This window comes from Lepisosteus oculatus, chromosome 3 (genome assembly GCF_040954835.1).
Source record: "Lepisosteus oculatus isolate fLepOcu1 chromosome 3, fLepOcu1.hap2, whole genome shotgun sequence".
In the NCBI taxonomy this organism is placed as follows: domain Eukaryota; kingdom Metazoa; phylum Chordata; class Actinopteri; order Semionotiformes; family Lepisosteidae; genus Lepisosteus; species Lepisosteus oculatus.
Window position 1 is genome coordinate 54069166 of NC_090698.1, and position 13778 is coordinate 54082943.

The 13778-nt window shown below is 37.2% G+C and overlaps 1 protein-coding gene across 2 annotated transcripts in view; it reads right to left on the bottom strand.

Annotated features, from left to right (window-relative positions):
• Positions 1-13778, bottom strand: part of ap3s1 (adaptor related protein complex 3 subunit sigma 1) — a 38308-nt gene that overhangs the window by 7574 nt on the left and 16956 nt on the right. The window contains exons 4-6 of one of the 2 annotated variants that reach the window (XM_015336468.2): positions 12513-12584; positions 7890-7997; positions 2400-2441 (exon numbers count right to left, since the gene is read on the bottom strand). In XM_015336468.2, the coding sequence (XP_015191954.1) occupies positions 2406-2441; positions 7890-7997; positions 12513-12584 (216 nt within the window). In that variant the 3' untranslated portion in view covers positions 2400-2405. The remainder of the gene's footprint in view (positions 1-2399; positions 2442-7889; positions 7998-12512; positions 12585-13778) is intronic. The other variant, XM_006626855.3, reaches the window with a different exon arrangement.

Consider the following 13778-nt stretch of genomic DNA (forward strand, 5'->3'; position numbering starts at 1 on the left):
CACTTTCTTGTGCTTTGCTCCAGGTTAACCTACAAACAATCCATTAGGTTCAGATCTGGGGACTGAGAAGGCCATGACATATGAAAAATATTGGTGTCATACTCATCACACCACTGTACAACTGCATGATCTTTGCAGATATGGTCACTGTTATCCTGGAAGTCAATACTCCTGACAGGAAAGAAATTCTGCATAATGGGGCACATGTGATCATGGAGTTACATTAAGCAATGATTTTCATTTTCCTGGCCTTCGAAGGGAATGAATGCACCCAAACCACAAACTACAAAAATCACAGAACTACAGAACCCTTCACTGTTGGAACCAAGCACTCAGAGTTGTAGGGAGTTATTTAGTTTGGCACAACATATGCACTCATCCATTTCTCATGAAATGGTGAAGGATGACTTGTCTGGCCATATTGCCTTTCTCCACTTCTCTGCAGTGCCCGAAATCTTTGCACCACTGGACTCACGTACAGTACTTGGAGTTCCAACTGTGATGAGCACTTTGTGATGTGACTATGGTATCCCACTCTGTGGGGTTCTCAGCACACTTGCTTTGCTAACACCACAGGCTGAAATTTCTATTATATGATTTGCTTTCCTGTTTCGATTTGCGCTTTGAATTTATGTACATATATTACAATCGAAGTAGTATCATTCACTGTTGTCCTTTGCTGATGATGTCTTTCCCTCCATCTTATGACTAATCCATACTTCCAGTATAAGTTGTGCAACATTTACCAAGGTGTTTCTATTTTTGTGCCCACTGAGTGCATATTTGGTTCACTACTGTACATTATACAAGATACATGTTTCTTCTAGCAAGTTATAATCACTTTATTATGGCACCTTAAGAGCAAGTAGCATTTTAAAACTGTAAAACTGCTGTCTAACCCTAAGATTGAAAACTTCCCTTAACTCGCAGGTATTTCCAGAATTATTCTTAATTATACCTTTATATCCAATTAACCACAGCCATTATAAAATGACATGGTAAAATCAACAAATCTTAAATACTTAATTTTTAAAACTGAAACCTTTCTTCAGCAACCTACGAATCTTCCTGGGCTGAAAGTAAAACACTGTATGTAATAAAATGATGGCAGTTCGGAGTGCAAAGACACATTTAACAAAACTGAATTTCAATACTGTACAGTCAGTGCAGTTCTGAGCACACCACCACAAAATGAAAACAAAATAAGTTCTGGCGATACATTGCAACTGAAAAGTGGAGAACTCCCTGTTTTTACAAGTGAGATGTCCTTTGGGAACAATCTTGACCATGATTTGAGAATTTGGGGTTTACCTATAATTTTCATTTCAGAGCTGTACTTGAGATGCCTGAGCTCCACGGAAGTCTTACCTTAAACAACCAGACCCAAAAAGCAAGAAAAAACTACTACTGGCTCTCTTAACTACTTTTATTTCTCACAAAAGTGCAATTATATTCATATAATTAAATGAATATATACTGTATCAGTAATACGTAACTTTTAACCCCCATCGGGTTTTCCAGATAATCACTGCAAATAACTATGAGTAAGAATTTCCCTTGGCTTAGACGTTCATATAGTAGGTTTATAATTTATAAATATATGTATGCTATATATAATAAATTGTTTATGGAAGATGCTACAGTACTTCCATAATAAAATGCCGCAAAACTTTTTTACGAAATTAAGCATAGTTTATAACGTGAAACCCCCAATTCCTCTAAGGTCCTATAGGCACTAAAGGCAAGTGCCTTTGTTCTTGATTATGTAAAGTGTTTTTCAGTCCTTAATTCACTGTTGCATAACTCCCTTGGCAAAGTTACATACCACATGAGATCAGATATGGAAAATATTTAAGTCAGTACACCTAACATCTTTCATTTTTCCCCGGAAGACAAAGTTTGGGAAACAAAAGTAAAATGTAGTAAAAGAAAACAAAATGTTCTCCCACAAAAGTAAAAGTTCAAAAGGGGAAAAATATGGTCCAGATTACCGGTTTAAGAGACATTCTGGAGTCTGCCTTAAAGGCTTAAGTGTTTATGGCTTCATTTGGCTTTCAAATATGTAGTCAACGGCAGACTATATACAGTAGCACATACAAATGTACATACAGTACATACAAACATACCCCAACCACATTAAAACGAGCACCCCCAAACAGACTTTCTAAAAAACTTCTGTACCCACAGTATACATATCAGCCTTTTTCACAAGCATCTGTGTTTTGTCCTTTCATAAGCATTATTGTGCTTGTGCCCAGTCTATTTTTTTGCTTGGTGGTGTTTTATCCATGTCAAGACTGCTTATTTTAGCATGACAGAGATCTCCACACACATATTTCCATGTGTATATAGAGATACTTTTTTCTTTGGCTGTTGCTTTGTTCGAAAATCCACAGTACCTGTGTCTACCTGTCCTGTCTGGGAGACTGAAAGATAAAGGTCTGTAAGAGAGAAGAATGGAAAGAACTAGAAAAGGTCAGGAGATTAGGAGAAATGAGGAATGAATCTTAAAGCACATAAAGATTAAGTACAGTACCATAGTAACAGAAAGAGTGATGTGACCTACCATAGACCAAAGGGTAACTGAAGACCATTCTGGTCTCCACTATGATACTTTCATATGCGATTCAAATATGCTACCACTTTATACAAAATTGACTGTATGAAAAACTCAAAAGGATATAAATCATGAAGTCCATGATGCCAGTCACTAGTGGCATGTGTATAAGGCATACTATACAATTTTTATTTTGAAAGACCATAGGATTCTTAGTATCTTATTTGTGATTATGCACTGTACAAAAATAAAGGTTAGTAAATTCAACCATTGCAGGACTGATGTAAATATAACACTGTAGGGTGAAGTCTTTTTAGCTTTCTGTCTTTAAAAACTTATCTACAAGTTAACAAAACACACTGCTGACTAGTTGGACACCTCTGTAAATTAGAAAGCAAAATTAACAAAGTTAATTTCAAATTAATAATAGAGGGTAACAATTTAAAAAGTGAATTGTAAATTAAACTTTGGTTATAAAGGAGACAGAAATATTAATTACATGATTAAGATTAAAGAGAAAAGAAAGCCACTTCATAATGCCTTATGCATATGAATCACATTAACTTTTTCAGCCATTTTGAACTGCCAGGATCACACTGGAATTATTTTTTATTTAAAGCAGCTTGAACAATGAACCATAAGAGATCAGTCCAGTGTACTGCTGTAATACATTAATTCAATCCCAATTTTGAAGGAAGTCAGGTCTATGGTAGGTCTGAGAAGAGGAGACAAGAGAACAGATTTGATGTTTCAGGAGCAGTCAAAGACTTGCTATACATCTGTCATGAATGATTCAATGGCTTTTGGGTGTAGCCATTTCAATGGCTTAATTTGGGTTCTTGCAAAACTTTAATTTATAAACCAGCGACTTCAATGCTACGGCAGCAGTTTCCTTGGGTTTAAAATAACGAACATACTGATTCCTGAACTAAATCTCTTACATTTGTGCACATTTACTGTACTGACACGTTCTGAAATTACTTTTTTTCTGGTGGGATCTAAAGCAAGTCCACTTCAAGACTTCAATTTTAAATACAGTACCCAATTTTTCAGTGCAGACAACAAATTTCCAGGGTCATCTGGCGTACCCCCGGGGGGCGCTGTGTTTGAAAACCACTGCTCTAGAAACTGCTACAGCTCAACTTTGCATTCAAACTTTCCCCTTGAAGTTAAAGGGAACTTTAAATTTACTTTAATCTCAGCATTTTTAAAATTCCGAATTAAGCACTAAATTGTGAACTTTGCGAAAGTACCGTATGGTCGGCATACTCGCTGCTGCAAACTCCTGGTATCACCCATAGGCGAGAGCGAGAGTTCACGCGAATTCTGACGTGAGGTGGCTCTTCCTGCTCGTTAACGGAATGTACGAGTGAAAAAGCACAGGTTGTGCAGCAGACATTTCACCGCAGAAACGTGATCTGCATGTGGAGTTAACGCATAAGATGCTGGCAAAACCGTCTCGAAATCAAGAGCAATATTTCTACTGGATTAAAAGAGATGTATTCACAAGCCTGTTTGTTTACAATTTAATATGTCCACTTCACGTGACCGAAGCTCTGTTGCCTCGTTCTGAATCGCAGACTATAACGCCGCGCATATCTGGAAATTGTATCTGTTTTGTGGCGTAAACTGTACATTTTTCACGTTATCGTGTAAATGTTACTTTCACTGTGGCTTGAAATTAACTCTTCAATGCCGATTCTTTCTAACTCCGAAATACAAAGACAGTTTTATAATCCCTTTTTAAGAAACAGATTCCCAGGCTTCATTGCAGTTACTGGAAACGACAACAATAAACATTACCCAAGAAAACATCTGTTAAACGGTGTAGCCTTTATATTGAAAACCTTATTGAATGGAATTCTATTTCATTTTCAACCGTTTCCGATTAAATAAAATTTTATCTAAGTTATACTTGAAAGTCACATTCGCAATTTAACTAGCAAAACTTCAAATGAGGTGATGCTACACCAGAGAAATTGAAATATTTAAAAGTAAATGCACGATCAATGAAGGCGATCCCTTAGAGAAAAGAAAAGTTGATTTTGAAGACCTGGTTAAGGATTTTAAATAAGTGATTCACAAAATATTAAAACACTAATTCTAACAGGAGTACATTCTCTTTATTATATAGTTAATAGCAATACCCATCTTTAAACAGTACAACAGCAAAACCTATATCTTACCATTATTTTTGTGAACGACAACTACATTTCTAATGAGGTATATTCTTAGATGTACATATATTAATATTGCGATAAGAACATTTATTTCATTTTGCATTTAATCATTTAAGTAATACTGAAAAGCTGTAAACATTCCAGGAACTACTGTTTTATACAACTCTTTGAAAAATTTAATATTTACTGAAGGTTTCATCAGTTCTGGGATTTGTGTGTGTGTGTGTGTGTTTTCCTTTATCTACACAACATCTGTAAAAAATCATTCAAAGTGGCTCACTAAAACTCTTGACCTTCAATGGTTTTCTAACCTTTAACTTACTTTTTGTTCCGACATTTTGAAGTGTACACTTTAAGAATACAGTGCTTATTTATGCAATACAAGATATACCAAGGAAGGTCAAAGAAACAAAATATCATTAGGTACAATCTGGCAAAATAAAACAAAAAAGATTTTATGGAATGTTTATAGGCATTGTTTTCTAGCATGAAGATTTTACATTTTTGCTGAAGCCTTCCTGGAAAGTATTATCTGGTAATTCTTGGAAAACGTGCAAGTAAATGTGTCACAAGAGAAACAGAACAGTTTAAAATGCTACTTCACAAATATGTGGTGTAATATGGCAAAACTGATGCAAAAGTCCCATGACACTTGTTGGGAATAGGAACTGTTATATGTATCAGTGAATATTATTCACAGCTAAGTGATAAGTCAATTGGAAGACAGTCTTTAATACAAAGTAATAAAGCTCAATTCCTTCTCTTATTTGTCTCTTTAAAGGCTCATTTTACAGAAGTTAGAAGCTGTTCTCTCATGTTGGTTTGTCTGGGTTTGCATGGCTCAGAAATACAAGCAGCATATTAAGCCCAGAGAGCTTTATTTACAAGCCTGTTTGCATTTCTCATAATTCCTGTACTACAGAAAACCTGTTTGGTTCAAGGTGGCTTCTACAGTCAAACATGGGGTCACATTGGCCAATTTTCAGGCAGACCGTCAGTACAGACCAGGGACAACCATGTACATGTACATATTGTGCCCCATTTTCAAAGCTATTTCTCAGCTAAAGTTGAGCTGGCTGGTCTGGCCAGGGCGTACTTAAACGTGTCCACCATTCTTTTCTCAGCTGTAGCTGGATGTGGTTCAATTTCACTGCGTAGGTTCATTGGACATATTTGCAGATGTGTGAAATAAACAAGCGGGATAGGTTTTCTCTCTTACATCCTCTAATCTTGCCACCTGGAGAACTAAATTCTACCAGTCCTACTGCTCTATAATTTTTTTTTTGAAAAACGGGAGTCTATTGGGAATGATAATCCAAAGGCGTACTTAAATGTGTCCACCATTCTTTTCTCAGCTGTAGCTGGATGTGGTTCAATTTCACTGCGTAGGTTCATTGGACAAATTTGCAGATGTGTGAAACAAACAAGTGGGATTGGTTTTCTCTCTTACATCCTCTAACCTTGCCACCTGGAGAACTAAATTCTACCAGTCCTACTGCTCTATAATTTTTTTTAGAAAAATGGGAGTCTATTGGGATAGATAATGCAAAATTTTGTTGACGTAATCTTCCCCAATGGACTCCAACTGCTCTTCAAGCACCAGAGGAGCCGGAAGCAACATGGATATAGATTAATTCAGTTATTCCAGGAACCCAGCAAAAGTATTAACTATGGGATAATAAAATAACAATGTAAATATTCATTAATGTGAATGAAACCACCTGAATGATACTTTCAAACTTACTTCTCGGTCTTAAGGTGCATAAGGTAAAGAGTACCAGATAATTAGCTGTTATTCCAAAAGTTATTTTGTATGACCTAAATTCCCATAAAGCTGAATAAAGTGCAACATAACCCTGGCAGTTAATGCAATAATCAAGACAGGAAACAAACAGAATAAAGTCAATTAGAAAAATACAAGACTTTTGAACATTTTAGGCAAATGTGAGGTTTTTTAAAAATTTCACTTAACCTCTATAGAGAGCAATTTTAAAACACTTTTTGGAGAATATGTAATAAAAATACAAGACTTTTGAACATTTTAGGCAAATGTGAGGTTTTTTTTAAATTTCACTTAACCTCTATAGGGAGCAATTTTAAAACACTTTTTGGAGAATATTTTTGGGGGGTTTTGTAAGTTTTCATTTGTCACATGATTTAACAGGAATGTAAACACCTAAATGTGGAGGTTTATTTTTGGGTCTCTGGGCATTAATGAATAATTTAATAGCCATTTATTAAAACAAACTATAGCTTAATTGACACGGGGAGAGGCTGACATCAGAAAGGCTGACTCAGTGCTTCAATTAAAATCAGATGTTGAAAAAATACTGAAAAGTAGAAACAGAAAAGCACTAAAGGAAGTACAACAGGCCAATTGCAATAACACAATCCTTTTCAGTAGCAAGCTTTAGATTATACAAGACTGAGGAACTGTGTTTTATTTTGAATACAACTTTAGCCATTTTGTGGGTAAAATATCCACATTTCCTTATAAACAGCCTACACATATACCATACACTTAAGCATGTATTTATAGTATCCAAATGTATACAGACATCTGAGCAAAACATGAATCATTCAGGTGACAATGTATATCCTGCTCAGTCTGAAAGTCTTTGACTTAAATACCATCAAATCTTACTGCATCTTTCTCCATTTTCATGGCAAAACCCTTTTTGGTTACAACCAAGAATTGAAATTGCAGTTGAAAAATCTGTGAGTTTAAAGAGAAACCCGGATGGGGATAGTGCACCTATAGTATAATACACAGAAACTTAGGTGCACATTTCACATCATTCATGTTTGAAAAGAATTCCTTCCAATTAGTCTTTTTTCTTGAAGAAAAGAGCATTTATTTCCTTCACAACTGCTTAAATCTAGGTTATAGTGCCGCGAAAAGTTATAACTGAAATGAAGGCAAATATTTAGCTTAAAAAAAATCTTGTAACGTAAAACTGAGGCAGCTAGACAAATGCTTGCACTTTTCAAAGCTGCAACATGCATAAGCAACAGTCAAACAGCAGCAGCAAAATACATAAGCTAGCTAGGATTTTGCATCAGGGATTATACACAAGGAAGAGGGGGTAGATGCAGGGTTTCACAGTCATGCTAGTACAGGTACAGGACATGATTGCTATGGAAGGTCTTACCTCTGACTTCTCCATTTTGTTTTGGGCATCAACCTGTGTAACAATTTCATTCATATTTGTCTCCAGTACCATTCCTCCCATCACCATCTCAGCCAGGATGTTGTGAACCTGATAAACACAAAAGTAAATACAAAGAAATCAACATTCACTACATAATTCACTGTCATATTTGGCCAGCAGCCAAATCACCCTGCAACTCACAATTGGCAGCCCACTGAAGCTCAGCAGGTGTGAGCCTGGTCAGTACCTGGATGTGAGACCTCCTGGGAAAAACTAAAGGTTGCTGCCGGAAGAGGTGTTAGTGGGGCCAGAGGGGGCGCTCACCCTGTGGCCTGTGTGGGTCCCAATGTCCCAGTATCGTGATGGGGACAATATACTGTAAAAAAGCGCCGTCCTTCGGATGAGACATAAAACCGAGGTCCTGACTCTCTGTGGTCATTAAAAATCCCAGGACGTTTCTCGAAAAGAGTAGGGGTGTAACCTCGGCATCCTAGCTAAATTTCCCATTGGCCTTTACCAATCATCACCTCCTAATAATCCCCATCTATGAACTAGCTTCATCACTCTGTTCTCCTCACTGATAGCTGGTGTGTGGTGAGCGTTCTGGCATACTACGGCTGCCGTCACATCATCCAGGTGGGGGCTGCACATTGTTGGTGGTGGAGGGCAGTCCCCATTGCCTGTAAATCGCTTTGAGTAGAGTGTCCAGAAAAGTGCTTTATAAGTGTAAGCAATTATTATTCCCAGAAGCCAATTAACCTACCAGTATGAATTGATCCCCTTGTAAAAGTTGAATAAAAAGATTATTTTTAGTTCACGTGTATACCATCCATTCATTCATTTTCTAATTGCTGGTTCCAATTCAGGCTTGGGTGGGAGCTAAAAAGCCTTTCTCACAAAGCAGGGTACACAACTCACACCAGGGCCAAATGTTCCTAGAAGCCAATTAACCAGTTCATCCAATTCAGGGGGAGCCCGAGCCTATCCCAGCAAGCAATGGGCGCAAGGTAGTAAGCACCCTGGATGGGAGACCATTCCATTGCAGGGCACACACAGACACAGGCACATACACACTCACGGCTGGTCCAATTATCTACAGTACCAGTAGTAGGAAACTGGAACACCTAGAGGAAACCCACGTGAGCAAGGGGAGCACACAAACTCCAGGCAGATAAGACGCCAAGTCCGGAATTGAACCCAAGGCCTCAGTGCTGCAAAGTTAACCACAGAGCTACTCCATATTTTAATATCCTATTTATATTTTAAAAAGCCCTACAAATCAATTGGAAATAAGTATGATGCTAATGAATTCTGTGTAGTAGTCATTTCCAAGGAATCATCAACCGGTACGTCCAATAGATTATCTGCCCTGATCTGTAGTTCTTTTGGTTATGTCCTTGCACATAAATCCTTGTAGCTATACATCATTGAATAGTTTATCAGTCATTAGTAAGACCACCTTTGAAAAGTCTAACATTGCCAACACAAAAAGCTACACTGTCATGCTAACCCTTTTAATAAACAATGTTTTTCAGATGCATTTAAGTCTGTGTGCCGCTCCTCCAGTTGGTGAAAAGCCTGCGATAATGAAGTGTGGAGCTTGCAACACACTGATGCCTCTGTCAGTCTCTGACAGATTCTGACAAAACATGTCAGTGGATCAGATCTGCGGGTTCTCATGCTCTCTGTGCAGCACAGTCGCAGCTGACATGCTGCCACTGTCAGCAAGCTAAGAGAGGCTACAAACAAGAGGAGGGCAATTCAGCCCATCTAGCTAAAAGAGAGACTTGATCTGGAATTCAGCCCAGGCCACAGCAGTGAGTGTGCCTAATCCTAACCCTAGACTTTCACAGAGTGCAGTCTAGCAACATACACAAGACGTAATGGCGAATATACTGTAAAAATGGGTATGCACACTATAAATGAGGGATTTTAGAACCTCTCCCACTATCATGTTTGAAACCGATTAATCAATTAGCATTGCAGAATTAATCATTATTAATCAGTTAATATCTTGAAGTCTTCAGTGACATAGGAAATCTATATGCATCGCTTTTGCTACAGATAGCTGTGATATTGGCTGAACCTTGTCGTTTGTATGACAAGTCATTTTATACTCTGTACTAAAAAGTACAGAGTGACAACAGGGTTTCAAAACTACAAGGGCATTCAGAACAACATCGGCTTAAAATTAATAAAACATGAGATGTTAATTACCAAATCACTCCAAAAACAACAAACTATTTTGTCATGTATGAATAAATTTCCAAAGAAAAACAAGATATTTTCGCATGCCTGCAGAGCAATAGGAAATACCAACATTCATCTAGGGATTTTGTAAAAATAGTGTCTTTGTACAGCTTTTGAACAATGTTGTTATTTGTAACACACATGACTGGAGAGTGCAGTTGAGTAATCCCGGAAACTGGTGCATATTTGTTCAAGATGGTACATAGTTTAGAAAATAGTAGGTAGCCTGGGGCTATGAAAATTTGGCCCTCAAATCCTGGGAAAAATTTTGTGATCCATTTCATTTAATCGGGGATATTAAAAAGTTTTTAAAAGCTGACATGCCCCCAGGCTGGGTACTGTCAACAAGGGGAAAAGACAGTATTTTGTTGTAGATGTGTTCCAGATGCTGCTGTAATGAGCCATTATGAATTCAAAAGTTTTCTTTACCAAAAAATACAGTAAACACTGCATATCAAACAGTGAAGCAGTGATCCTACATGGTCATGGAGTTTTTTTTTTACTTGCTTGTTTTTTTTGGCCTTCACCCCAAATCTTAAGTAATTCTGAAGAATATCGAGAACAGCCCCATTTCTTGAAATGCAGAGGTAAAGAGAAGCCAACAAGCAGTGTTTATTTTTTGTACATCTCAAAAGATATACGAGGTGTGATGGAGGTACCAGAGCTCTTAATCATCAGTTGTGCTTAACATCAACCATTAATCAGTCATTTCAGACATCATAATCATATGCTATTAGGCCCACTGTATTTCTGAAACAATTCTACTGTCAGCACGTCCATAGTGTTTCAGAATCTGAAAGTATGATCTCCCACTAATCCCATACTGTACTGTATATGGGGCAGGTCCCAGAGCAGTGAATGCTACAGAAATGACATCACACTAATAAACCTAGGAGGCGCCTAATCCTGCTGCTACAGAAGATTAATTTCTGACTTAGAAGAGTTCTCTGCTGTCTAGGGTGTAGTGCACTGTGGCTCTGAGCCCCGTGACAGAATCCTAGCAGGGGCAAGAGCTACAGTACATGTGTTACAGTACATACATGTATATATAGCCTGTGGGTAACCAAATCGACAAATGCTATTTTAAGTGTAAAATTCTCATCTTTTTTTCCCACAAAACCATGATTTAAACATATTTTTGGTTTTACGCCTACAATGGGGCATATACTGTTTTGAGGAATACGGCCTATCATGCCAACTGTTCCTGCAAGAACTGCTGGGTCAACTGACTCTGTAAAATGTAAAGTGCCATTTCCGTTACGATACATTTCAGCTATTTTGATATGGGCTTCCTGTGCAAATGAACAGTGCTGCATGGATCCCTTTTGTTTCTGGTAAGCGATTGGCCAATTAACTTTAAACATACTAAGCTCAGACATGATAAGAAGCCTCCAAAACTGCTCGCAGCTTTCTTATTTTATAAGAAATCAATGTCTTTTTTCTCCTATTTTTAAATTAAGATAGTATATCACTAGAAATTTTGCAAAATACTCTATTGGACTTATATGCTATATATTTACAGCCTCTAAATGGAAATAATACCAGTTAGAATTTCCTGATTGGAAAAACAATTGGCACATTTGGAAAGCCTCTTTCGTACTGAAAATAGAAAGGGTAAAAATTGTCCCCTCAACCTAGTCCATTTAATAGAAAGCAAACTGTAGACTGTTGCTCAGTAGCTCAGACGTCAACCTTCTGCTCCTTACTCTACTGTAAAAAAAAGCAGTTGCAAAACATGAAGTTTAAGACCAGTCTGAGTGTGTTTAATATGGGCATAACAGTATCGGAATTAATAAAGCACCCATCTCAAATATATAAAAATATATTGGCACCACAACTGACATCACTTACATTTAAAGCATTTTACAAATCACAAATCCCAAGTTATTAAGATAACTGAACGTCTTAATATGTGATATATTTTTCAAACATTTAAGAAAAAAGCAGAATCAAAAGTTAAAAACAAAATGAAATGCTTTGTTTAACTTTAGTTTCATATCCGTAAACTATTCTATTCTGGACTAAAACAACTAAGTCTCAATGAAGTGGACAGCTTTTTAAAGAGCAAGAGTTAATGACTGCAACCACTCTGGAAATAAATAAGCTACATGGGAATTAATTTTAGGCATTTTTACTTGGACCATTTTCATTTAGAAAGCTTATTTGTTTGGGAGGAACAATTACACAAAGCTTTTCCATTCTGAAATTTCATAGTAATTAGTGAGATCAGCTGCATGCCAGGAATTTTGTTCATGTTTCACTAATTCAAAAGATCTTTCCCTCAGAGACATAATCAATCTTTTCTGCATTAATTCCAAATAAGAGCATCTTTTTTCACATGCAATAAGCTGTAACAAAAGAGCACTGTATTACCTTGTCAACGTGGAAAATTAAATCCAGCTCACAGACGTTCTCAAAACATTTGTCTAGTGTTTCTACAAATACCTGTGGATAGACATACGAGGTTAGTTTTCTGAAAGAAAAGAATGACAACTGTAGCAAAATGTCACCAATAAAGCAAAATATAATCTTAAAATAAGCTAATTTAATCTACAAAGGTCTACCAAGCATCAGTAGGAATACAATCCTCACTGACTGGCCCCAGGAAGCCAAGGAAAGCAAAAACAGAGCACATTGCTTTAACAAATGAGCGGTACATTCAGCATAAGATAAAAAACCAAATGTATTGTGCTCTGCAGTGATGAAATGACAAGGCAGGTAGACTTCATGCATAGAGTAATTAGTCACATTATTCAAATATAAATATATTTACATTTAAAATTAGCTATACAGTATACATATATATACCACATTTAAAATACATTGGCCTTTATTTGGGGTATTAAATTATAACTGTGCTCAATTAAATAAAAAAAAAGCAAGACACAAATGGACAAATCCCCATACAGCTCTGAAACGGTCCTAAAGATATTACATCAATGTTGGACACACAAGTCAATCGAGATTAAAGCACCTTCACTGAAACACTTTTTGTCCACATCGTGAAAATATTCAAAACAGTAAGGTCTCGAGATTCAGTCTGGCTGACGGGGTCTTGAATGGAAGCAGAGCAGAGTGGGATGAAACCAAGCCGAAGGCTGTTAACAGATTAGGATAGTGAGATGAATCTAGCTTTGGAGAGGCCTCTCCCTGCACCCTGCCCGAGAACCCACTACCCAGCATCTGCACCTAAGCGTGGTCTTGTATATTGTAATGCACACTCCAGGTTTTGTGTCTGCAGTGTGGGGCATGGCATGCTGGAGACAACTTTACGAGCTCACTTACAGTTTTATTGCCCTTTTCACAGTTCACACAGTGAGGCATGCTAGTCCCAAAGGCAGAGAGAAGAAGTACAGGTTGGACACAGAGAACTGATTACTGTTCTTTCTTTTAGTTGAGCAGTGCTATTTAATTTAAAGCCAATGCAGTAGGACTTTAATTATCATATAAGGGTGGGTTAACTTTGTATTTTAAACATACAGTACACACTATATACTGCAGTATAACATGTAACGATATGCGGGTGGACTTGGGTAAATGCGACTTTGGTTATTTGTGACTGTTCTCTGTACCGAACCATCATGAATGTCGAGACCCTACTGTACTGGAATTTTTACATCAATTAAAAATAGATACAGC